The 26,715-nt window shown below is 40.2% G+C and overlaps 1 protein-coding gene across 2 annotated transcripts in view; it reads right to left on the bottom strand.

Annotated features, from left to right (window-relative positions):
* The window catches only part of UST (uronyl 2-sulfotransferase), a 262,562-nt gene that overhangs the window by 114,032 nt on the left and 121,815 nt on the right, over nucleotides 1-26,715 (bottom strand). For both annotated transcript variants that reach the window (XM_054721950.1, XM_054721951.1), the window contains exon 3: nucleotides 842-997. In XM_054721950.1, the coding sequence (XP_054577925.1) occupies nucleotides 842-997 (156 nt within the window). The remainder of the gene's footprint in view (nucleotides 1-841; nucleotides 998-26,715) is intronic.

Below are 26,715 nucleotides of genomic sequence, written 5' to 3'. Positions count from 1 at the left end.
TATTTATTGATAATTGATAGATATCTCCATCCTACCGGTTCTGTCTCTAGAAAACCCTGCCTTATACTGGTGGCTATTCATCCATCCTAAGAACTAAAGGCACAGAAGCAACTTTTCGAGATAGGCTAACAAACTTGACCCTGTAAGATGACCTTGAGAGCACTAGGCCTAACTGTGCAATATCAGCAAAGTGGCCCAATGGAGACTATTGACTCTACTTTTGTATAAGCTTATAAAGTAGAATCTGTTTGCATAGCTTCCGGGCAGAGTGTAGAGCAGACTCTACCACCAGTATGTCCACTTGTATGGCTCGGCTATATGGAGACAGAATTGTTCCTGGGAAATGAGATCATTCTTTTGCTACCACTGAAAATGCCAAATGCTGCTTTGGAAGCTCAAGATCCCCTGAGCTGATCGTAACAGGAAGCTTATGCCCCCATCGACCAGTCAGGTTCCTAGGATACTTGTGAGCAAAGATAGGAGAAGAAATATTAAAATAAATCTTTCTTATTTTTGCCATCAGGATGTCAGCATTATATATAGCTCAGTGGTGTAACTATCTGAGATTTATGCATTGCTACTTTTAGCTAAATAAACAATGATGAGTGCACACTGTCCTTTGGTCTAACAAAAGTATTCCTTCTCGGAAACTTCCTGGCTTAACGACTACCACCAGAACACTTAACTTAAACTTCCTTCCACACTCTGACAAATATACAGTATGAAATTGCAAATCTGGTATTCATCCGTCAGGGTTTGAAGGATGTCCTGTAAGGCACCCACTAATTACACAAATGAATCGAAGCAAAGTACAGTTTAACCATGGCCAAAGACAACTTACTTGTTCATTTTTAGTAAGCCTGGTTTTGTTGTGAATGTCCGACGTGACCAAATTAAATCCGTGCTTCTCCGACAAGATTCTCAGAAGCAGGACCACAGTGCGACTCCCACACTTGCCAACTCTGTTGTACACCACCTGGCTGGGGAAGGGCAGCACCTGGGAAGGAGCGAGAGAGCACATAAGAGACTTTGGGGTTAAAATACTCAGGATTCTTCCCTCAACTTCAGAACAATTAATGTTTAATCAGCCTACGTGCGAAGGATCCGCATGAACTTAATGAGAGAATGGAAGCGATGAATTCGTATTTACCTTCACAGTGTAACTCGGAGAAAGGCTGGACTCATTATCTTGCTATCTACACTGATACTAAAAACTGGCCAAATTTCAAGTGCTGGCGAGGATGCGGAGAAAAAGGAACCCTCGTGCACTGCTGGTGGGAATGCAGACGGGTGCAGCCACTGTGGAGAACAGTATGGAGTTTCCTCAAAAAACTGAAAATGGAACTCCCATTTGACCCAGTGATCACACTTCTAGGAATATATCCCAAGAAACTAGAAACACCAATCAGAAAGGATATATGCACCCCTATGTTCATAGCAGCACAATTCACTATAGCTAAGATTTGGAAACAGCCTAAGTGCCCATCAGCAGATGAGTGGATTAAAAAACTGTGGTACATCTACGCAATGGAATACTACACTGCGGTAAAAAAGACGGAATTCTTACCATTTGCCACAGCATGGATAGAACTGGAGAGCATTATGCTAAGCGAAATAAGCCAGTCAGAGAAAGATAAATATCACACGATCGCACTCATTTATGGAAAATAATGAACAACATAAACTGATGAACAAAAACAGATCCAGAGACAGAGAAGCATCTTTCAAATCGTCAAACCTCAGAGGGAATGTAGGGAAGGGTGGGGATAAGGCGGGGAGATCAACCAAAGGACTTGTATGCATGCATACAGTATAAGCCTAACCAATGGACACAGACAACAGGGGGGTGAGGGCATGAGTAAGGGGGTTGGGAGGCAATGGGGAGATAAGGACACATATGTAATACCTTAATCAATGTTGACCACAATTGGTCAAATTTCATGCCACCTATAAGACTGATCATGGAACTTGTTTTTCTTAGAAACAAAATATATAAATATGTGCTTTAATGATCATATTCTTTTGCAAGTTGTATTATGCTTTATTAGAACTTAATGGTTAGAGTGCTGAAGGAAAAACATTATGTAGACATAATTTACATATAATAAAATTCACTCTTTAAAGTAGACAATTTAGTATATTCACCAAATTGTGAGCCATCACCGCTATCTAACTCCAGAACCCTTGGTCACCCCGAAAGAAACTCTAAACCCATTAGTAGTCGCTTTTCGTTTCCCTCACTACTTTGGCCCCTTGAGACCATTAATCTACTTTCTGTCTCTATGGTTTTGCCTCTATCATTTTGGACATCTCATTTAAATGGAATTATAAAATATGTGACTTTTTGTGTCTGGCTTCTTTCATTGAGCATAATGTTTTCAAGCTTCATCATTGTTGTATGAATCAGTAAGTACTTCATTCCTTCATATGGCTGAATAATATTGCATTATATTTTGTTCATATATTCATCAGTCAATGGACATTTGAATTGTTTCCACTTCTTGGCTACGAGGAATAATGATGCTATAAACATTTGTGTATACGTTTTTATGTGGACATATGTTTTTGATTCACCTTGAACATATCCTAGGAGTGAAATTGCTATAAACATATGGCAACTCTGTTTAATTTTTTGAAGAACTGCCAAACTCTTTTTAATACAGCTGCATCATTTTATATTTCCACTAGCACCACATGAGACTTCCAATTTCTCCACATCCTTGCCACCACTTGGTATTGCCTGGTTTGTTTTTTAATTATAGCCATCCTAATGGATGTTAACTGGTATCTCACTGTGATTCTGATTTGCATTTCCCCAATGACCAATAATGGCTGGTGTGTATATTTTTTATACACTTGTTGGCCATTTGTATATTTACTTTAGAGGAATGTCTATTCAAATTATTTTCGCATTTTAAAATTGGGATATTTATCCTTTTATTGTTGAGTTTTATATTTAGTCTGAATTTGCAAATATATTCTCTCATTTTATAGGTTGTTTTTTCACTTTCTTGATATGGCCTTTAAAGCACAAAAATTTTTAATTTTGATGGAGTCCAATTTGGAATGATTCATTGCTTGTGCTTTAAATGTCCTATTTAAGAAACCATTGCCTAACTCAAGGTCACAAAGATATACACTTATATTTTCTCCTAAGAGTTTTATAGCTTTAGTGCTAACATTTAGGTCTTTGATTCATTTTGAGTTAATTTTATGTATGGTAGGAGCTAGTGATCTAACTTCATATTTTGCATATGAATATCCTTTTGTCCCAGCACCATTTATTGAAAAGACTATTCTTTCTCCATTTAACTGTGAAATGGAAATCTGCTAACCAAAAATATATGGCATTATTTCTGGACTCCCAGTAGTCTTGATTACTATTGCTTTGTTATAGGTTTTGAAATCAGGAAGAATGAATCACTCCAACTTTGTTCTTCTTTTTCAAGATTGTTTGGGCTATTCTGGACCCTTTGCATTTCCATATGAATTGTAGGATAAAATGGTCAATTTCTGCAAAAAAGGCAGTTGAGATTTTGATAGTGATAGTGTTAAATCTGTGGATCCACTTGGAGACTATTGCCATGTTAATAACATTAATTCATGGCAGAGGATGTCTTTCCACTTATTTAGTTCTCCTTTAATTTGTTTCAGTGATGTTTTGCAGTTTTCAGTGTACAAGCCTTCACTCCTTTTATTATTTTTGATGCTATTATAAATGGAATTGTCTTCTTAATTTCATTTGGGATGGATTTGTCATTAATAGAAATACAATCGATTTTTCTATATTGATCTGGTATCCTGCAATCTTGCTGGACTCATTTGTTAGCTCTAATAGTTTTTTGAGGGTTATGGACTTTTTAGGGTTTTCTAATACATGATTATGTCATCTGCAAACAGAGAAAGCTTTACTTCTTCCTTTTCAATATGGATGCCTTTTATTTCCTTTTTTTTCTATTGTTCAGTTATAATGAACTTGATAGACTTAGAAGCCATTATAAAAATCATCTGATTAAATATTTACTAGGTGTACCAGTTAATAAGGAGGATTTTTTTCAATAGATGGAGTTGATATGTATGCTATTTTGTTGTATTGATAGCAAGCTTCAAAACTTCATGTGTCACATTTGCTGAAGGTGTTACCATCATAGATATTTTTAGGCTTAAAAATGTTGAATATCATGTCAAAAAAGAGCATTTGAGGGAAGTTTTAATTCATTACTTTATTTTGAATAAAAGTTATCGTATACTTCAGAAAGTGTATGGTGAACATGCTCCATCTACAGATACTTGTGAATGCTGGTTTAAATGCTTTAAAAGTGATGATTTCAACATGAAAGACAAAGAACGTCCAGGTCAACCGAAAAAGTTTGAAGACTAACAATTACAATCATTATTGGATGAAGATGCATGCCAAACTAAAAAACAACTTGCAGAAAGATTAAACATTGCTCAGCAAACAATTTCCAATTGTTTACAAGCAATGGGAAAGATTTTAAAGGAAGGAAAATGGGTGCCACATCAACTGAATGAAAGACAAATGGAAAACCTAAAGTCATCAGTAAAATGTTGCTTCAACAGCCTGAAAGTCTTTTTTGCATCAAATTGTGACTGGCGATGAAAAGTGAATTTATTTTGAGAATTCCAAATGCACAAAATCATGGGTTGATCCAAGTCAACCATCAACATCGACTGCAAGGCCAAATCGCTTCGGAAAGAAGACAATGCTCTGCGTTTGGTGGGATCAGGAAGGTGTGGTGTATTATCAGCTTCTAAAACCAGGTGAAACCATTAATACTGACCACTACTGACAACAAATAATCAATTCGAACCACGCTTTGATCGTGAAACTACCAGAATGTTCCAGAAGACACGGCAAAGTAATTTTGCTTCATGATGATACACCATCACACACTTCAAAACCCGTTAAAGACACGTTAAAAGATCTTGCCTGGGAAGTATTAACCCATCCTCCATATTCAACAGACCTTCTTCCTTCAGATGACCACTTGTTCTGATCGATGGCACACGCACTTTCTGAGCAGCACTTCAAAACATACAAAGAAGTGGAAAATTGGGTCTCTGAATGGTTTGCCTCAAAACAAGAAAAGTTCTAATGGGACGGTATCCACAAATTACCTGAGAGATGGGGGAAATGTATAGCTAGTGATGGACATTACTTTAAATAAAGCAATTTTGGTGTTTCTCTTGAAATTATCGTGTTTTCTTTGATTACAAAATCCACCATTATTAACCGATACAACTAGTACATCCCCAATAAAGATATTTCCATTTTGAACGCTAGCCTAGAGCAAGATTTGACAAATGATATTCCAAGGTTTCTTTCATTCAGCTCATATTAATAACAGAAGCCCATAAAAGGCCAAAAGCTAAAGAAAATAATACAATACAAACATACCCTAAACTTGCTGTCAGCATGTAATTTTAAATTTTGTTTTATAACTCTAAGTTTACTTATTTTCCTGAAATATTATATATTTTATAAAATATAAAATATTTTATAAATTTGGAGCTTAAAGGCTAATTGTCATTAGAGTAAAACAGTATCACTCATTTAGCAACCAGTCCTGTACCATTTTGATATAATTCTTCCAGTATGTGTGTGTGTGTGTGTGTATGTGTGTGTGTGTGTATGTGTGTGTATGTATGTATGTGTGTATGTGTATGTATGTGTGTGTGTGTGTGTGTGTGTGTGTGTGTGTGTTTTCAATGAGTAAAACATTGTTTATTTAGGGCCAATCAGTATCTCCTATTAGATATCCTCACAGGGCCTAGAACACACCTTTATCTATAGAGCAGGGATGGGGAATATCCAGCTCTCAGGCCATATAAGGCCCACAGAATCATTTGGTCTGGCCCTGCCAAGGTAATAGGGGTGAGTTAATTCAATGTTTGACCAAATATAGCAGGCTAATTTTTAATTAGATAATTTTGTATGGCCTGTGAATGATGTTATAAATATTCAAATGGCCCTTGGCAGAAAAAAGGTTCCCTACCCCTGATCTAGAGCCTCAGTAGACATTGATTGGTTCTCGGCAGCTTGAGGGATTTTTGTTTTAAATTGATTTCAGAGAGGAAGGAAGAGGGAGAGAGAGATAGAAACATCTATGATGAGAGAGAATTATTGATCGGCTCACGCCCCACCCTGGGGATTGAGCCACAACACAGGCATGTGCTCTGAACGGAAATCAAACTGTGACCTCCTGGTTCATAGGTCAACACTCAACCACTTAGTCACACCAGCTGGGCCAGCATGAGGGATTTAAATAGACTGTTTGACACTAATTAACACAATGATTCTACTAAAATGTGAGACCAGGAGAATCTTCAAATACAGCTGACCTTTCTGATCAAACGCTAATAAAAGTCATCAAGGTAAAAAGATAGTCATTATAACAGGTCACTTTACTTATGGTTCAATCAGTAAGTATCCAAGAAATCTGTTCCCTGTCACTGACTACAGAAGCTCAGATAGTCAGATAAATCATTTAGCTCTTAGTTATGAGGTTGTGATCCAGGGAAGTAGAACTGGGCTTTATGATTGATGCATTGATATTAATAGTGTTTGTAAGTTGGATTTCCATAGTAACCAGGCTGGGGTATGGACTACGGTTGTGATAGAGCTGCCAACATAAACACAAATTTTAATTTCTTTGGAGAAATAAGCTGCTCAAGAATTTGGGTGAATGCATTTTTTCCTTGTCTTCTAGCGCAGCACAGAACAGCAAGGGAGAATTTGTTATAAATGAATTGATGACCTAGAAGATGTGAGTTACCACATACTAAGTACTTTATTCTAAGAGCATAGGTATATCTTAGAAGACTTAAATGAAGAATTGAGGCACTTACTTAGAAACCATAGGTGAAAACATTTAATATCTCTTGAATTTCTTGGGTAATCCATATAGTAGCAGGCTTACTATCTATCTATACCCCTTTGCTAAGAGCTAAAGATGTTATTTAACTTTAGGTTATTGGTTAGTTAGATTCTAAAATATGTTCATTTCAGTTATTTCATTAGTCTTATGGGAAGCTCCCAAATAATAGTTGTACATATTTGTTATTTAAAAAAATATATATAAAAAGAAAAATAATTGCATTATTCCTGCAGTTCTATCTACAATATGTAAAAAGAAGAGAGAACTTAACATCCCCACTGTGGCTCCATTTTTACTATTTCTTTAAACACTAACATACAACTACAGAGCATGAACACAGAGCTTTAGGAATCAGTCTTATAACTTTTGAAGACACGGTGCACACTATCACCAACAAAAACCTCTCTCAAATTTAGGGTGAGGCTTTTAAGTCATTTTTTAAAAAAAGAATCCTGTGGAATGCCCTAGAAATTGACAAATTTAGGCAGGCCAACTCACTGTGTTGATATTGGATAAAGTATTAAAATTAACAACAGTACAAGTTGATTCATCCCTGCCTTTGGTAGAACTATAGATTTGCTCTTGAATGTCTGCTTTAAAAGTCATTGACATCTTTTATTGGAAGTGTACTTTCTGGAATGATGGTGAGAAAAGGGACTGATTTTTATGGATGGGTGTGCCTTACCTTGTCCCAGGCTCTGTGCCATGTAAACCCTTTGAATTCTTCTTAACAATACTGAATCAAACAGCATAACTGCCTTCACTCTAGCCGTGCCTTTCTCTAGGAATTCAAATTACCAAATTAAGCACCGTTAATAGCAACTACGTGACTCCCCTGTATGTCCGACTCTTCCCATAGATCATACATTCATAGAACAACAGTTTAAGATCTAGAAACAATTTAGAATAATCCATCATCCACCCACCACCACCACCCCCACACCACCATCCTGTATCACCCACCCCCAGCCCAATCTGTGTTTGACTTGGCTAGAGCTTTTCTTTATATTGTCTCTTCACCCTCTCAAGTACTCTGTGAGGTATATGTTAAGACTATTTTTAGATGAGTAAATTACAGCTGGCAATTTCAAAGTTACAAAGCTCAAAAGTGGAATGTAACAACTAAAGCCCAGTTCCCAGTTCTCCTGAACCCTAAGATGACACTCTATATAATCTATAATAATAAAAGGGTAATATGCTAATTAGACCAGACGTCTTCCGGACGTCCTTCCTGATGAAGCTGGGGCCGGAAGGAAGCCAGCCCGGGTCCTGGGTGCCTGCAGGCAGCCAGAGGAGGGAAGCCCGGATCCCGGGTGCCAGAAGGAAGCTGGTGCAAGCAGCCATGGGAAGGAAGGCCTACTCTTGCACGAATTTTTGTGCATTGGGCCTCTACTATACTTATAACATAAAGGGTGAAAAAGATGTTTAGTTTGACTTCTGTGATAGAGATACTATTTCCTTTTGTTACATCTTGAATGTATCCAATTTCATTAAATGTTATGTTTCAATAGTCACCTACCACGACCAGTATCACTGGCCATAACTCATCCACTACCCAGGACCCTGGAATGCTCCGTCGAAGCCCACAGGAGTGGATTAGCCGGTCTCTCTTTCTCCTTCCTGAGGATATACTTTAGAAGCTAATGAAAACCCAGTGTGCCAAAGTAGCTAATGGGGGAAGAAGAGTAGGAGGATGTAGTCTTCCCTTCACTCCTCCCCCTAGTCTATCAGAGGCAGCTCCAGCTACCTCGGATACTGTGAACCACTTCCACTGGGAAAGGAAAAAGTTGGAAACAGTTATAGCAAAATGTGCATGAAATCCTAAATGCACTTGACATGTGTATCAAGACAATACCTTCCAATGATAATGACTATGAAAAGACTTCTATAGACCTCTTAAGATCAACCTCAAAAATCCCCATTTTCTTCAATAAACACTTGCAGAAAACTACACCCCAAATCAAACGTTCCTATTATCATTTGCACACAAATTTTGAATACTTACTCTTTTTTGGGGTGTCCTATAAAGAAGTACACACCAAAGGCCCTCATCCTCACCCCCTCCCAAATGAATCTTCATTCTTGACAACTATGGTTATAGGAATGTTATGTCTGTGGCTTTTATTTTATGACCAATTTGTAAGAGTGAAGGAAGCTCCAAAATATTTCGCTCTATGAATTACATACTTTTATGTCGCCTGCCTTGTAAGTTCTGCACATGCCACATATCCCCAGGGCCTGGCAGGCTTGTGGGGAGCATGCCAATTAAACAGAAGTCTTTCCAAAACCCCTAGCACAGCAGTAACCACCACCAGATGACATCCACAACTTCAATAGCTCGTCCCAGCTTTGAAACGGAAATGGGAGAAAGACTTTCTAGGTAAAAAAGCAAAGTTGGTCTGGACTAAAACTTTCATAGTCTATGATTTAAAGGGCTCTCTGGGGACTGGTCTTATTAGAAGAATTACCAATAATCCCACTTTTAAGTCTTTGCAAAATGACACTTAATACATTATGCTACAAACTGAGGTTCCCAAATGGCTATATATTTGAATTACCTATGAATTTTAAAAACTCAAGACTTCTGGGCCCCATTTTAAGACTAACTGAAATGGAGAGTCTAGGATGTGGGTCAGGAGGCTGGCCTTCCATGTTAACCACAGGAAGTAAGGTCAGGAGAGGGTTGCCTGCATGATACCAGAGGGGACTCAGTGAAAGGCATGTCATGGCTTTCCTGGGTCTCCTTGGCATGCCAATGGCTCTCACTCATAGTTAAAAAGCCATGATTAACCAGACAAATACACTCACTCTACAGTCAATGCCTACTTGAGTAGAATGACTAGAGAACAGGTGTGCTGATTAATTGCTTAGATTAGCTGAAATTTATACCTAACACTGTCCAAGCATTAATCCCTTAGTAGTAATAATATGCTAAGGATAAAATGTTTTTCTTTGATAAATAGCAAAAAATTGTACTTCATGATCAGCACCTGTAAATTGGGGGGTGGATGGTGGAGGAAGAATCACTACCTGAGCTTTGTGAGGCATGAACTCAGGAAGAGTTCTGCCACTCGCTGAACATAGGACTCTGAGCAGTTAAATCCATTCAGTGAATCCTTATGTTCCAGTTTCCTAGGACACTGTGGTGCATCACACTTTCCTCAGCAGTAAAAGGAGCGGGCTGGACTGTAACCCAATAAATGAAGCTCCCTTCTGAGGCTACTAAATGATTAATTTTAGTCGATGTCGTTATCAATATGTAACCTGGAAATGCCTTAAAAATTAAAACTGGGTATTAACATTTTCCTTATCAAATACATTCATAAGAAAAGTCGGAAAAAAACGAGTTCCAGTAATTTGTGCAGATGACACAGATTCCAGCTCCATGGCGTTCATGGTTATGTTTAGGAAACTTGGTGCATTTCTGTTCATGTCCCACCCTTGTTTGGGCGTGTTGTGTCATAAATCTACCTTTATGCTTGTCTTATTTTCTAGTTTCAATCACTTCAAGCTCTCTGTTTTGTTTTGTTTTGTTTGTTTTTTGTTTTGTTTTGATAAGACCATCATCAAATATCGGAGGCTGCACAGGGCTCCACCTTCCAGGGGTACCTTCCAGAACTTGGCATTGATTCTTACTGGCTTTTGCCCAGCGAGCCATTCTAGGTCTTCGGACAGATTCATCTGTTTTCTAATCACCATCAACTCTCTAGACCCCTGGGCTCCTTTCTGCCATCCAAGAGGAGGAAATCTATAGGACCCATGAAAGAACTCTAGTTTCCCTCATTGTCATTCTGCAAATGACAACCCTAATTATTAATAACCCATTTCTCCCAGAAGCCTTGCCAAACCTGAGCCATATGCTTTCTTCATTTTTCCTGCATCTATTTGCAACAGGTCCATATCAAATCCTATCTCCAAAAGACAAACATAGCTATAAACCCATCTGTTTTATTCCTGTAATAGACCGGGTCTATCTGGCATGTACATAGTGGATAATTAATAAATATCTATCTGCCTATTAAATAGGTAGACTATTGGGATGAAAATACATTTAAATATTGTTTTTGAATCAATGCTGTCATATTTATCATTTAGTTTTGTTGTCATATAAATTACTTATCTTTTGGTTGTCTCCTAGAATTATAAGGAAAGTCCATCAATTTTTGTACACTCATATTATGAAATACTCTTATTTGTTATATCACATAAGAAAAAGTATGGGGAAGGGGAGAAAGTTCCCTGGACTGAAAGTCATGACATTCTGGCTATCCCCTTAGCCAAACTTGTTGAGTGACATTGAATAAGTAACCCTGAACAACTTCTCTGGGCCAAGGTTTCAAGTGTAAATTTGGGGTACTGAATTGGTTTATTTCAAGGCTTCTTCCTTGAATGATGTTCAGACAGGGTTACACAATACTTGCACATGTTCAGGGGGTTATCTGAATGGCACTCTGCACTTCTAAATATTCATTTCATTCTGGTCTAGCTAATGTCCTTATCTCCACCGTGTACAGCATCATTACGCTGTTCCCAGGAATGTAATACCTGGCATGCCGAAACAGAAACCTCAGACAAAAAAAGCAATTTTCACAAGGAGCCAGAAATAATTTTTGGATGCGCTGATTAAACTATCATAGTTGAGCTTTAGGGTATTCTTCAGAAAAATGTGACTTCCAGCTGGATTAAAAACTCAAATTTCAGATGACCTTGGTAAAATGCCATCAATTCCAGGGACAGGAAGATGAATATTTCAAACTTCAAATTGACAAATGTGAAGAAAATATGCATATTGGGATAAGACAGATTCGCTTTTAACTCTGCAACATTCTTTATGCTTCTTTCTCTGGTCAGTACACAAATCACAGACAAGAAGGCCATAATCTGGGTGTCTTATTTCTAGTACATTACAGTTTCTAAAGTTCAAACCTAGGGTTAATCCATAGAAATCTGAGACCATGGGACACTCATATGTTTGACAGAAAAGAGAAATGAGGTGCACATGCCACAGGTATGAAACACGAGCAGAATGGGGAGGATGCAAAAGTTTCAGAGACTAGATCACACTGAAGAGATATTTCCAAGTGTTTGCACAGGACTTGGCCTTACTTCTATACATGTCTGATAACCCGTACTGCATTGTGCATAGGACCTCTGCCCACTCTTATAAGAGCCTTTAAAACCTTCTTTATGGCTTTTATAATCAACATGAAATGGGGAAACCCAATGTGGGTTTGGAACGCCTACTTAACCCTCATCCTTGTGTGTCTATGCCTTGTATGTTTTGTTGAACTCAAAGGCACTGTAGGTAATGTTGTAGTAAATATGGACCAATTCCAGACATTTCTGGGACTTTCTGATATGCTATGTATTCAGTGATCCACAGTCCTTATCAAACACAACTCTGAAAATGAGAGTCGTAGATTTCCCAGTTAGAACAGAGAACACACGATCCTCAAATTAGTTCTAGAACTGGAGCTGTTCCATTTTTAGTGTTAATCAATTCAATTGCCTTTTTGCATTAGTTTTGAACCAGAATATGCAATTATGCTGATACCTTTAGGTCAATAATCTTTCCACCAGACCCCCATACTTAAACTTTTCATTCAGATCTGTAACACGTTTTCTCTTAATCACACACCTCTCCAAATAAAACATGCATAGACACTTTATATAGACTTTCAAGATTTAAGAGTCTGCTTAAGTTAAGCTTTATTTCTTCATATTTGTCTGATTCTTTTTTTTTTTTTGCTAGGAATTTATACTCTGCGCCCAATCTAAAAATTCATTTGTTATAATGCAATAAAGGGGAAGTGTTGATTATTGATTGTAAGTTTCATCATTTAGAGCAGGTGTTGCTGGCATGGGCCAACCGTTCAATTTAGAATGGTCTCCTCTGGATGTTGGGGATGGGGGAAGAGTCAATTATTCTCGCTGAACACTTCACAAGAGAACATTGCCCCCATTGAAAATAGAACAAAGGCCCGGGGAACAGCTACGCTTGGTTGCCTATACTCCTCTCTCTCATCAAAGCACTGTGTAAAGATTTTAAGACCAAAGGCTTAGATCCGCTATTCACTGTGAACCACACAATCATTTTTCATTTAAAATGTCTGAATAGAAGTTTAATTTGAGTGTGAATTCGTAGCAAGAAACTTATTCTTGGATTCAAATGACCATTGCTTAAATTTCTTGGCTAAGTTTCAGGTTTTATAACATAAGCCATACTTTAAAATAGTGTAGTGGATCAGTACAGTCAAGAGCCTGGGCCAATCCCACCTCCCATTTCATGCAGAGTGTAACCTCCTCCCACGTGGACCATGGGCCTGCCATGGGACTGGCCAGTGAGGCATCAGTAAACACACTGCAAGCAGAGGCTTGAAAAGAGCTTGCCCATTGGGCTGGACCTCGCTTGCTCTGGGAGCCTTTCTCCCACAATATGAATCTAGGCGGACCTCTGGGAGGATAGGCGGCTCCGTGAAAAATTGAAAATTCTGTGATGGAATTCAACAGATAATTACTGAGTGCCAGTCATTTGATTATCAGCAATAAACTAATTGATTATTGTGATGATGTGATTGTCTCTGACACTAGACTCTAAATTCCATGATTATAGGAGCACATCTGCTTCCCTTTACTATTGTGTCTTCAGCACCAGCTCATAGTAGATACTGGCACATAGTAGAGACTCAATAAATAGTTGTCAAATGAGTGAATACGACATGTCCCCTGTATGAACTCACCAGTTAACAAGGGAATCAAAGACTGGCACCCTGTGCTCTGATACTCTGTGGCCAGTGCCCCATTAGAAATATGAACACAGTGGTTCAAGACCAGGGAGAAGGGGTAATGGTCTGGGGGACTCATGGAAGCTTCACACAGTGATCATGGCTTAGTATCTCTTGAAATTGTATAGCCTCAATTAGTCATTCTTTCTTTGCCAAAGTACACCTATCTAATTCTTATTGGTTTGAATCAATAAGGAACTTTCTAGTCCTCCCTGCTTTATTTGGCTCTGTAGAGTTGGCTTCTTGGCATGTTTTATATTCATGAATATGTGTGTGTTGCATGTATAATATGCAAGGAAAACACACCATGCAAAAATCATTAACTCTCTGGGCTAGTGTTGTCCCGCATGCTGACTGGGCTTAGAAAGACAGGGCAGGAAAACGGAGGAGCTGCAGCATCTAAGAACAAGTAGCTTAAACATGATTTTATATCATATCTCCATATACCAAAAAGGATGCTTTTGTCTGTGGGTATCAAAAAAGCCAACCCCATTCAAACAATAAGAAAGACATATGCTCATTCAAAACAGAAGTCCTTAGGTATGGAGATTTAGGATTCATTCCGTATTTTTGTTCTATCTTGCTCTGCTAGCTTAGTAAGTTAGCACTGTCCTCTGACTAGCTTTTCCTCAAGTTGCATGATGCCTGCTACAATTCCAGCCATCGCCTGCAGAATAACAAAGTTCAGAAAAAGAAAAGACTGTCTTTCTTGGGTGCTTCCTTTAAGAACTGAACACTTTACCTTCCTTTATGATCTGAGAAAAATTTTCCCTCATGTTTCCTTGGCCAGATCTAAATTACCAGCCTACATCTCAACTAATCATTAGCCAAGAAAAGGAAGCAACTATTATAAGCTTAAATTACTCAGGATTCACCCCGGAGCAGGGGATGGAGTTACCTTCCCCACAGGGTAGAATTTGACCAAAATCAGATTTCTGGTAAAGAGAAGGAGACTGGGGAAATGGATGTAGGGTAAGCAACCAATAGGGTCTGCTATACCTAAGTATTCAAAGGCCCTATTGTTTTTAATTCTTCACACACTCTTTCATAAATCCCAATTTCAGCTGCAGAAAAGGGAGGAACAGTGGCAGACACAGAAAACAATTCTAGGATGACAAGGGTCTACTTGGTGGCTGTGTTCCACTATATCCCTACAGCTCTCCCCTCCCTGGCAGATTTGCTGATAGCTGGAGAAAGGGACATAAAATGACATCACCCACCACCCCTCTCCATGCATTGAAATGAGTTGAAGAATTAGCAACAAGGTGAACTTGAGCTGGAAGATTAACTCCACACAAGAATCTGGAATTCATACAGTATTTTTAGCTATAGATGGTAATAAGATATTTAAATTGCTCTCAGATGAAGAAATGTCATACTGCCTACGTGTTGGAGGCTTTTCACAAGTACAACTTTTTCATAAATGAATTTTGAAAAAGTGTGGCATATAATATAGACCCAATTCACCCAGATCAGCATGGATCTGCTCATGGAGAGTCTGTTTCCACAGTATTTATAGGCTGGTTTTCATTTGTTACTTGGTGCTGGTTAAACAGATTTTTCAGAAATTTCCACCAAGATAGATAGATAAAGCACCCTGTTTTCTATAGGGAGTTATTCAGGCTATTAAACATTGCTAAATAAAAGAAATTCTAAAACTATTCCCCCAAATCTTTTTTAAGCTGACATGAATATTCAACATCTCTCAAGATTTTACTAATAGAACGAGAAAGAAAGACAATTTATAGGGCAACAATAGTCTTTATAGCTAGAGAACCCCCATCACAGTAAAACTTCTGTGTCTCCCCATAATTGTCAAGAGTTGGACCTGCACAAGCAGTAAGAAGATCCTTGTTAGGAATTTATGTTGAGAGAGATCAATGAGGTAAAATAAAGGAAACTGAAGTTTGAAATGAGGGGAAGAGCCACAGGTTGTAAGAGTCCACAGTTAATTCTGGAACTAGAGTGGCCCCAGGACAGGGGGGTAAAATACAGCCCTTGCCAACAGGATGACCATCCTCCTGGGCCAGTCTCAGGCCTCAGGTCCAACCTACATCCCTGAAGAACAGGGGCTCCACAGCCACCAGTACCTCCACTCCAGGCCCCTGCCCGGACTGTATCTCTGAACAGAGAGCTGCTTAATTTATCCAAAGGCTGGCTGAAGAATTGATATGTAAGAAAAATAGTTTGAAGGACACCAAATCTATAATTTCTCTGTACACTCTGGATTTTTTTTTAAGTCTTAGACAAAGTTGGGCCATCACAAGCTGTCTATTGGGGCATCATTTCTTGGCACCATCAAGAGCTGGTATGACTGAGTGGCAGTTTGTCATCATGTTCTTGGTGGTCATCAAGGGACACTGTAAGATACAGCATCACCCGATTCAGTCCTGTGTTTGTGATAAGGATGTCATTGACCCACACTGTCTCCTAACTTCCTTTTTTTTTTTTTTTTTTTTTTTTTTTGTCTTCTCAGGGCTCTTATTTCTTGGACCCTTCAATGCAATTTTTTTTCTTCTTTATTTTTTTCAATTTTTTTAATTAAGGTATTATATGTGTACATATCTTACCATTGCCCGCCCCCACTCCCATCTATGCCCTCACCCCCCAGAGTTTTGCGTCCATTGGTTATGCTTGTATGCAGGCATACAAGTCCTTCGGTTGATCTCTTATCTTCCCCACCTCTCCCTAACCTTCCTGCTGTAATAGGAAGACTGATGCTTTACTACCTCTGTATCTATCTTTTTGTTCAACAGTTTATAATGTTCTTTATTATCCATAAATGAGTGAGATCATGTGGTATTTTTCTTTCATTGACTGGCTTATGTCACTCAGCATAATGTTCTCCAATTCCATCCAGGTTGCTGCAAAGCAATTTTTTAAAGAAATATATATATTTTATTGTCTTTTTACAGAGCGGAAGAGAGAGGGATAGAGAGTTAGAAACATCGATGAGAGAGAAATATCGATCAGCTGCCTGCTGCACACCCCCTACTGGGGATGTGCCCGCAACCAAGGTACATGCCCTTGACCGGAATCAAACCCGGGACCCTTCAGTCCGCAAGCCGACGCTCTATCCACTGAGCCAAACCGGTTTCGGCCCTTCAATGCAATTATCTCAATTTGTAAAGCAATCCAATACCATGAGTACAAGTACTCCCATATAAAAGGTGAAAAAAAGAGAATTAGAAGAATGAAATGATTTGTCTAAGGTCAACTGCAGAGCTGGCATTCAAACCAAAATGCGTGCTTTCTAATCCATTACACTATCCGAAAAACTAGCATATTTCTGCTTTGTGGAAAATGAGAATTGTGTAACCACTTACAGACCCGTTTTTCTGCTGTCTACCAGAAAATTCAACTACAGTTGAGGGTTATTCAAGTACAGCAATATTTTGGAGCTATGGTCTCTATATATTGCAGCTTCTATTATAATTTATATTCTGCATGGCCTTGATATTTTATAATTTCATTTTACATTTTCTATAGATGGCCTCAAATTGTTTGAAGAATGAGCCAAGCAGTAAATAAATCCACCAATAAATAAAATCCATTCTCATTATTTTGTTGCCTGTTAAAACACCAGCTTGTGATTTATCTTTCTTTGCTTATGACCATATCCACAATCTCATGGGAAACTAGCTACAAGCCTGACACAATTAATTGTAGCAGTTCCTTTTTCTTCCAGCAGCAGTATCTCATTTCCGTTTAGAGCATCACCCCTCTCCTGCTCTGTCTGTAGGAATGTGGAGGGCTGCCCTCAAATCCTGCTTCAGGGGAGTGTTTGAACAGGTCATGGTCAACCAGTGCAATCATTCACTAACTGTAGTTGTCATCTCAGGATTTTGTGGGTCTATTAGAAGTAAAATTTTCTGACTGGGGTCAGGCCTGCACCTGTGGGTGGGCATTTACCACCAAAAGAGAGGACTTACCTAAGAGTTTGGCTGCCCAAGAACTGGGAGATAAGAATAGTCCAGGGCTGATGGTCCCTGGATCCAGCCATACCTGACTGAGACACTTTAGTGATGTGGGTAAATATATTATCCCTCCCCAGCAAGATAGCTTCACATGTGTGCATGTACACACACACACACACATTGACACACACCCCACACACTGACACACACAATTCCGTGTTTGTTTAAGCAGTCACACTTGGGCTTTTATCACTTCCACCTTGGAGACCTCACTAGTAGTCTGATAAAGTGGTGAACAAGCCTGTTTTAAAAAGTCAACTTCTTCTACGAATCCCTCTCTAACTCTTCTAGGCCATCCTGATACTCCTCATTTCTGAACTGAAATCCACATAGAGTCTACATTCACTCATCCTTTAGTTAAGCACATGAAGATTTCTATAATTCTTTGGTTGGTCTTGTAATCAATAATGCCAACCTAGTCCACTCACTAACCGTAGGAAGGCTGAGACCTCAGTTTCTTCTCTCTCTCTCTCTCTCTCCCCCACTACAAGACCTAGCCCAGTACATAAGAGGAATAGAGGAATGCAATAATTGAACGATCAATTATTATTGCATTGCACCATTAATATCTCCAGTGAATACTTTTTTGGAAGGTAAATATATTCTGCTTTTGTACTGATGATTGCTTTTCTTTTAGAAACTACAGTCGCACCTTTAATATGGAAAACCAGTTTTTTCAAACCTATTACCAATTACGTAAAATATTTTGAAATGATGACCATCTGTGGGAAGAGTCTGCTTGTTGCCTACCAAATATATATTCTTTCTTCATCTTAATGAATCATGGTTTCATTCTAGATAACAACATACCCAGCTGGAAATATTCACCTGCTTGGATTCATGTGAAGCTGGAGGAGATCCAGTGATCAAATTCTGGCCATTCATTCAACAAATGAGTGAGATATAAGTGGATATGGCTGAATTAACCTTTTGAGAATCTTTTAATAATGGACTGACTTATGTGGCATCCTCTTTCAATTCTTTCTCTTGATGTTCAATTCCTACCTTCTTTGTGGAACACAGATGGCGAGAAGTGCAGCAGCCATATTGTGACCATGAGGAAACAAGCGTGATCATCATCCTACAAGCTAACATCTACAAGCTAATGAGGATGGCAATAGAAGAAAAAAGATAGCTCTCCAGTGGCATTTCTGTGCCTTTATATCAGGCTTGGACAGCTTGCTGCATGAAATAAGCCTCTTCACCTGTCTGGGCCACTGCAATTAGGTTTTCTGTTGCTTTCTGCCAAACACATTTCTCACTGATACAGACCTTTCCCATCTTAATTCTTTCTTCATTTAATAGGATGCTTTCTTTTCCGGGTAGTTTATAAAATACATATGGTTGGAAGTCAAAGGGAGCTGGCTAAGGAGACACGATTGTTATAAACATCCATCTGCACCAGCAGCCAAGTAACCCACTACAGTGATTTTAATCTGCTCTGTTACGGTAAATCTCCCTCCTGAAGATATGTAAGGTTTATTTAAAAAACAACCCACACAGCACACTAATTTGCTCCCACATACATCTAAAGAGTCCTGCAGCCCACATGCCCCTCCCCCAACTTTACTGTAAGTGCACTTAGACTCCAGTCTGCATACCTTGCACCTGGAAGGCTGTGTTCTGTACACAACTTTTGCCCTATAATGTAAGTTGTTCTCAAGGCCATACTCTGTTCTCCAATCCATCACGGGAAGTGAGCTCATCCAGAGAATCACTCACATCCAAGGCTGGAAATGCAATTTTATTTTTCAGGAATTTATAAACAACTCCTTTGAAGCTTCAGACGAGTAATACTTGATAAGCTTTGATGTAACTTATTTAGAATTGGGACTTGGGCATCTTTCCCTACTCCCTCCACTGGTCAATATGTTTGCAAACTACTGACACATTGGAAACCTTTGGAGAAAATCTATAAACTGCATTGATTTCTTTTCTTTATTCTTTTTTTTTTTTTTTGTAAAAGTTAACATCACTATGAGCTGCAAATCCTTCATTTGAGTTTGTCACTGCTCTTTTAAAATTTTTTCTTGTTGAAAAAAAGGGGGCCTGTTTTTCCCCAAGAGTTGTAGACAGCTCAACTCAGATCCCCGACGGCACCTCGAACATCTGCTCCCTCAGACATGCGAGGTCCTGTTCACATCAACTTCTTCCCGTTGCAGACGCTTCTGGCCTTTCTTTGGGGGACAAGTCATGGGGATATAAATCAATCTCTCTTTCTCATACACACGGAGCTCAAGTTCATAGAAACAAATTTTAAAAATCATGTTTAGTACGTAAGAAACTAAAAAAATGAAGGCATGTCATTCAACATAGTTTGCATGACTAATTCCATAAAACTGTAGCGAAAGCTTGGGGGTAAGTGCAGAGCATCTGTGTCTGCATGAGGAATGTGATATAAGCATAAGAAAAATTGAGATTTAATAATTTTTTTTAATGCCCAAAGTAATAGACTCAAGCAGTCAGACCCATGCTGCTTCTCTTATTTAGATTCTCAAAAACATTTGTTATGCCTTTGGTCAGTCCAAGGGAGTACAAATCTTTTTTTCTTTAACATTTTTTTTAAGTTTTATTGATTTTAGAGAGTGATAGAGACAGAGGAACATCGATTTGTGTGTTTTGTTTTGTGTGTGTGTGTGTGTGTGTGTGTGTGTGTTTAAAATATATTTTATTGATTTTTTTACAGAGAGGAAGGGAGAGGTATAGAGAGTTAGAAACATCAATGAGAGAGAAACATCAATCAGCTGCCTCCTGCACACCCCCCTACTGGGGATGTGCCCACAACCAAGGTACATGCCCTTGACCAGAATCGAACCTGGGACCCTTCAGTCTGCAGGCCGACGCTCTATCCACTGAGCTAAACTGGTTAGGGCAAAACATTGATTTGTTGTTCCACTTATCTATGCATTCATTTGTCGACTCTTGCATGTGTCCTGACCTGGGACAGAACCTGCAACTTTGATGTATCAGGAGATGCTCTAACCAATTGCGCTACCCTCTGTCTCACTAAAAGAACCCCACAGTCACTTCTTTCTGGGAGTGGCAAAGGACTTGGATTTGGGCCTGTAACCCACAGGCCAAGCTCCCCTTCCTGAGGGGAACTGTGAAGCACTGAGAAATACACATGTTCCTGGGAAGTCCGCCCCAGCATGCTGGCCAAGGGCAAACTCAGAAGGGCTCTGCTCACTAACACACTGGACCATTTCCCTCGTATTTGGGATAAAATTGGGGCCAAAGGTGTTGCTTTGCTAAAATGCAATGTCTAGGAGGACAGCCAAAGAGAAGGGCCAGTTTCTTCTCACACCAAGACTTTGACAAAATTGTGAAGCTGGAGAAACTGTTCCAAGTCTCCCTTCACGCACCTCTCTACCCCGAATTAATATTTATTACCCTCTAGTATGTGCCAAGATATTCAGGGTGAGGGAGGTGCTGGTAGTCTCGAAGGGGACTCTCTAGGGCAGTGATGGGCAACCTTTTGAGCTTGGTGTGTCAAACTTCGCCAAAAAACTGAGCATAACTCGGGTAGTGTGTCACTTTGAGGGAAAAAACATTATTTCGCAAATGTTTCATCCTCAGGAGCAGCAAATGTTTCATCCTCGGCATCAGAAATGGCTACGCGTGTCAGTGCTGACACGCGTGTCATAGGTTCGCCATCACTGCTCTAGGGGATTCTGTGTGGAAAGATGAGAGGGACCATGGGTAGGAACACCCAGCCCTGGAATGGCTGGACAGGGTGGGGAAGGGAGGGTCTGGCAGAGAGGGTTTATAGCAGGGAGCAGTAAGCTTTTACTCTAGAGGGCCAGATGGCAAATACTGGGGATATACTTTAGGCCATAGAGGGCATATTTTCTGTGTCACAGCTCTTTAAAAATATAAAACCCATTCTCACCCTGTTGGAGACATATCAGTCTGTTGATTCATCCTCTGGAGGAAATAATACCTGTGCTGAGTCCCTGAAGACAAGACATAAAATTAACTACTGTTTAAGAAGCACTCTGATTTGCCAGGTCCTGGAACAGCTACTTTATAAAGTTCATTTCATTTAATCATCACAATACCCACAAGAGGGTTCTATTATGATTACTATTGTCTACCAACAAGGAAACAGGACCTGGGACATTAAATCGCTTGTCTAAAGTTCAGCTGAGATTAGAATCCATGTCTATCCAACTTCAAAGAGGCCAAGTGCAGGCCAAGTACAGTCGTCTAGGTTGTGCCCTGGACAAAGGCAGGTGCAGAAGAGATGTGCCCCACAGGCCAAGCCATGAGCCGGGTGAAGGGGCTGCATCCCACTCTAGACAGGGAAGGAGGCATCTTTTTTTTTTTTTTTTTTTTTTTTTTGCACAGAGGTACCACCTACTCACCAAGCCATGCATGTAGGAGGCTGTGTTGGTGAGGGGTTGGGAGGGTACCTATTTCTTACTGACCCCAAAATTATCATTCTTAGAACTGTAACTAGGAATTAGCTAGGAAGAGACACTAGGGTTTTTGCCTATATCCCTGAAATACAGAACATGCCAACACTTTAAATAGTGATTTTAAAAATATTGGGTTAAGCACAATGAGATACCTCTTCATATCCACTAGGGTGGCTAGAATGAATAAGATGGACAATACCAAGTGTTGGCAAGAATGCAAAGAAATTGGAGCCCTCATACATAGTTGGTAGAATGTAAAATGGAGCAGCCAGTTTGGAAAACAGTTTGGCCATCCCTCAGAAAATTAAACACAGAGTTACTATATGATCCTGAAATTCCTCTCCTACGTATATACTCAAGATATGCCCTATAAAATCTTAGAATTGAATGTTCATAGCAGCATTATTCATAATAGCTAAATAGTGGAAACAACCTAAATGTTCATTAAATGATAATTTGGTAAACAAAATATGGTATACCATATTATACAGGTAAATAGTATTCTGCTGTGTAAAGGAATGAAATACTGATACGTGCTATGACATAAATAAACCTTAAAAACATATGCTCAGTAAAAGAAGCCAGATACAAAAGGCCACATATTGTATGATTCCATTGCGATGAAATGTCCAGAATACACGAAACCGTAGAAACAGAAAGTAGACTAGTGGCTTCCGAAGGCCGGAGAAGTGGGGAGTGACTATGTATGAATACAGAACATTCTGGGGTAATGAAAGTGTTCTAAAATTGTATAGAGGTGATCGTTGCATGACTTTGTGACTATAGTAAAAACCCCTGGAGTGTACACTTTAAAAGGAAGAGTTGTATGGTGTATGAATTATATCTCAATTCAATAAAAAAGGTTGTGTACATTCCTCTTCCCCAACATTAGGCTTTTCAGGACTCTCCCCCCTCATGGCTGGAGCACAGAGTAGAAGAGTGGGGCTTGCGGGGGAGGGGGCAGTGAGGCAGAGAAGATGGGGCTGCAGAGGGACAGGCTCCAAACCACAGAGGGGTGGCACTCCACGACTGAGCTGGACGCTGGACATCTCCTGTCCCCTTCGGGGCTTCCACCACCCACGAAGATGCTCCAGGTCCCTCCTGCTCAGGGAGCTTCTGATCCAGTAGTCCCTGTGGGAGTGCTGAAGGCTCAGCGGGTTCCTTCCTCACAGGGGAATGTGTTCCAAAGAGAACGGATAGAGGACAGTGCTTGACTCTAACACGATGTCCTGTTCATGGTAGAGAGCCAAGCACTGAGGGCCCCAGGAGAGGGAGAAACTGTGCGGGTGGGGTCCCCACCGAGACACACCGTAGGGTGGATTGCTTTCTTGACAGACCCACAGAACACTGTACTACTACACAACTGCGCAAGTACTAGGAGAAGCAAGCTGTGCTTCATGCTACACCCAGATGATCACATCTTCTCCAGCTCTTGGGGTTTCCCTGCCCACCCACGTACTGATGCCATGATCACTAGTACAGAGTACACCTCATAGCATGTCCACCCCTTAATCTACACGGTTTAATCCCCCCCGCCCCCCCCCCCCCGCCCCCCAGACTGCAGACTCCCAGAGGCAGTGGCTCTGTCTCCATAGATAGTTTTCCCTCAGGGTGGAGGGGTTCCTCATTCTGCCCGCTGATTGCCACCAGCAATTGGCCACTAACTGATGTTATTTAAACCTCCCTTGATCAGAATAATTAATAGACTCATCTTGTGTACATTCAAGAAAACGCCTCTGAGACTTCTGCAAGTAACTGCATCTAATTAAGCCTTGCCATCTATTTCAGGCGCTGGCAGTACCTAATGAGGAACGCTCACAGAGTGGTGTGTAACACAAAAGCCCTGCGTGGGATCACCGGGCTGCTGTTTGTCCATTTGACACACCCGATAGGCACACGGCCAAGGAACCAACAGAGATTTGATAAACACAGAGGTCTCCAATCACCACCTCTTAAAGATTCTCAGTCTCACTTTTTAAAAAGAGCAGGCAAGAAATCACAGTGTACTATTTTAAATAATTCAAACAGACAGTAAACCTCCCCAGGGCAGGGAGGAGGGGCTGAGGGTGGGCTGGCCCAGGCCTTCCGTGCTCCTGGGTCTTCATCCTGAGGCTGTCAGAAGTTGAAGCAGCAGTGCCCGGAGCACCTGGGCCTGGAGAGGCCGCATTCAACAGTGTGGAGAGCAGACCGGAGGGGACAAGGCTGGAGTAAGATCTGGAAGATCTCTCTCAAAATGTAACAGCATTGGGGACAAGAGGATCACGGTACGAACACGTCTTCTAAAGATCAATGTACAGCAGAAAACCCCTAACAATGAAGCCACATGTTTAAGCACTCAGTGTTGCTCTCCCTTAAAAGTGGGAGGTAAAGCTTCCTCAGGATATTCCAAAGAGGGTGTATGAGGAGGTGAGGAGGTAGGTGTGAGAATAAACAAGTCATCTTTTCTGTCAAAGAACAGTTTAGACAGCCGCATTTTGGACTGCGTGACTTGGCAGCCGCCATGTTGGCTGCATGGCTTGCAGCTCCCTTGGGGGCCGCCATCTTGAAACCGCAAAGGCCAACCCCTCCTTTTGAATTAGCCAATCGCGAAAGACTGTGCGCCTGAGCTCCAATCAAGAGCACAGGACAGGTCACGTGCATAAGGGATTATAAACCCAAGCAGCCCACCTACTTGGTGTGCATGCGCTTCCAGATCATGTGTGTGCACCCTTCTATGTAGAAGTAAATATGTTTGCCTTGCTGCCTGGCTCCTGAGTATTTTGTATTCTACCAGAACCCCAGACTTGGGAGGCTCACCTTATTTCTAACAGTAGGGACCATGCCAGGAGCCCCTGAAGTTCTTCCCAGGGTGGGTGCGAGGCCACAGTGGACATTCCCTGAGCGTGACATGTGGCAGGGCTGTGCTGTCACCTACAGACCCAACCTCACACCTCATGGCAGCCCTAGGAGGTGGCGGCCATTGTCACCCTTGATGTATGGGGGAGGAAACCTTGGACACGTTAGTAACTGGCCAAATTCACATTACTAGCAACACAGAGTATCCTTTAAACCTATTTCTGCCTGACTCTAGGCCTCAAATGCAATCTAAGCCATTTAATAAGTCACAGGCTCAGAAATCACCTAGGAAAGCTCTAGAAAGTCTAAAGGGTTTAACTCACACCAAAGCCATAGAAACTGAAATATGTTTTCAAAAGAATGACCACCGATTACCTGCTTCATCAATGATGATAAGATGTTTAGAAGAAAAGCACCAAGAAAAAACGGGTGCTGGGTAACTATGTTCAGAAGACAAAGCATTTTGAAAACATATGGGTCCTGCGTTTTACCATAACCACCATGGTACCTGTGGGACGATGTTATTAGTCCTATTCTCTCATTATGTGGATAAACCTTACACAAACCTCTTCCCTACTAGACTGTGAAGTCACCATAGTAACAGAAGCAGGTATTCATTGTCACCGAGCTGCAGCAGCTCCTGCCTCCAGAAGTGGTCTTACACACACACACACACACACACACACACACACACACACACACACACACAATCACTGTGGGGAGAGAGAGGGGCTCCCCCAGCTCCAAGGTGACTAACATTTCCCCTTGCTAGGCTGGAGCAGCAGCCATGCTGTAAGATTCCAGATGCAATGAGGAGGCAGTGGGGCCCTGGGCAGTGTCTTTGCAGAGGAGATGGGGTGATGCTGGGAGAAGACAGACACCAGTTGAGTGGTTGGGGGAAGGCATTTGCAGGTATGCAATATTTGTGATTCAGACACTGGGTTATGAAGGGGGCTCAATTTCATTTTTCTGGAAGAGAGAAGAGTGCTTTGCAGAGATCACAGGCTTACAGGCAAAGGAACCAAAAGTTAATTGAATGTAAATGAGTATCTTACTTTCCTTTATTTATGCTTATTAATTGTATTTTTTACACATATGCTAATTTATTCCAGAAAGGGACCAAAGTAGCTCATAAAGGTACCTCCCATAGAGAAAAAAAGCACAAATGAAAAATAGGACTAATTATCTTTAAATTAATAAAAAAATAAATGAAAGAATAAAGTACAAGGCTCGTGATCTGTCATGGTGGTAGGAGCTAGAGGGAAAACGCACACCATAGAGAGGTTATTGATGTAGTTCTGGTGTTCTATTAGATATGGCAGAAGCCATCTGTCTGAGCCTAATCATAAATGTAGTCAGGAAGTAGGAACTTAATCACACACATTTCCTGTGATATTTTAATCATCGTATGAAAGCAAGTAAGAATAATTGAAAAGAGAGTATTTTGTTTGACAAAGAAAAATCTGAAGAAGATGGCTCTATAAAATTTATATCAAAAGCTCTGTGCAGGCCAATTTTTAGGAAGCATTTGACTGCAGACAAATTCAGGTGCTGGCTGATTAAGAACCAGTGTAGAATGGGGGACTCATTAGGTGCTATATTGAATCAAATGGCTATTTAATAGCTAAAAGTAGCAGGGAAAGGTTGGAACAAACCTATTAGTTTTGATAATATATGTAGGACAGGATAAAACTATTTCTTCTCCAAGCACACTCTTAAAGAAAACAAGTCTTTATAAGCTTTTCACATGGAAATGGTATCTTAAAACTCACTTAAGGGCATTCATTTAATGAAGATTCGA

Source organism: Eptesicus fuscus, chromosome 10 (assembly GCF_027574615.1).
Source record: "Eptesicus fuscus isolate TK198812 chromosome 10, DD_ASM_mEF_20220401, whole genome shotgun sequence".
Lineage (NCBI taxonomy): Eukaryota > Metazoa > Chordata > Mammalia > Chiroptera > Vespertilionidae > Eptesicus > Eptesicus fuscus.
Note: the sequence above shows the minus strand (reverse complement) of the source record. Positions and strands in the feature narration are given on the sequence as shown.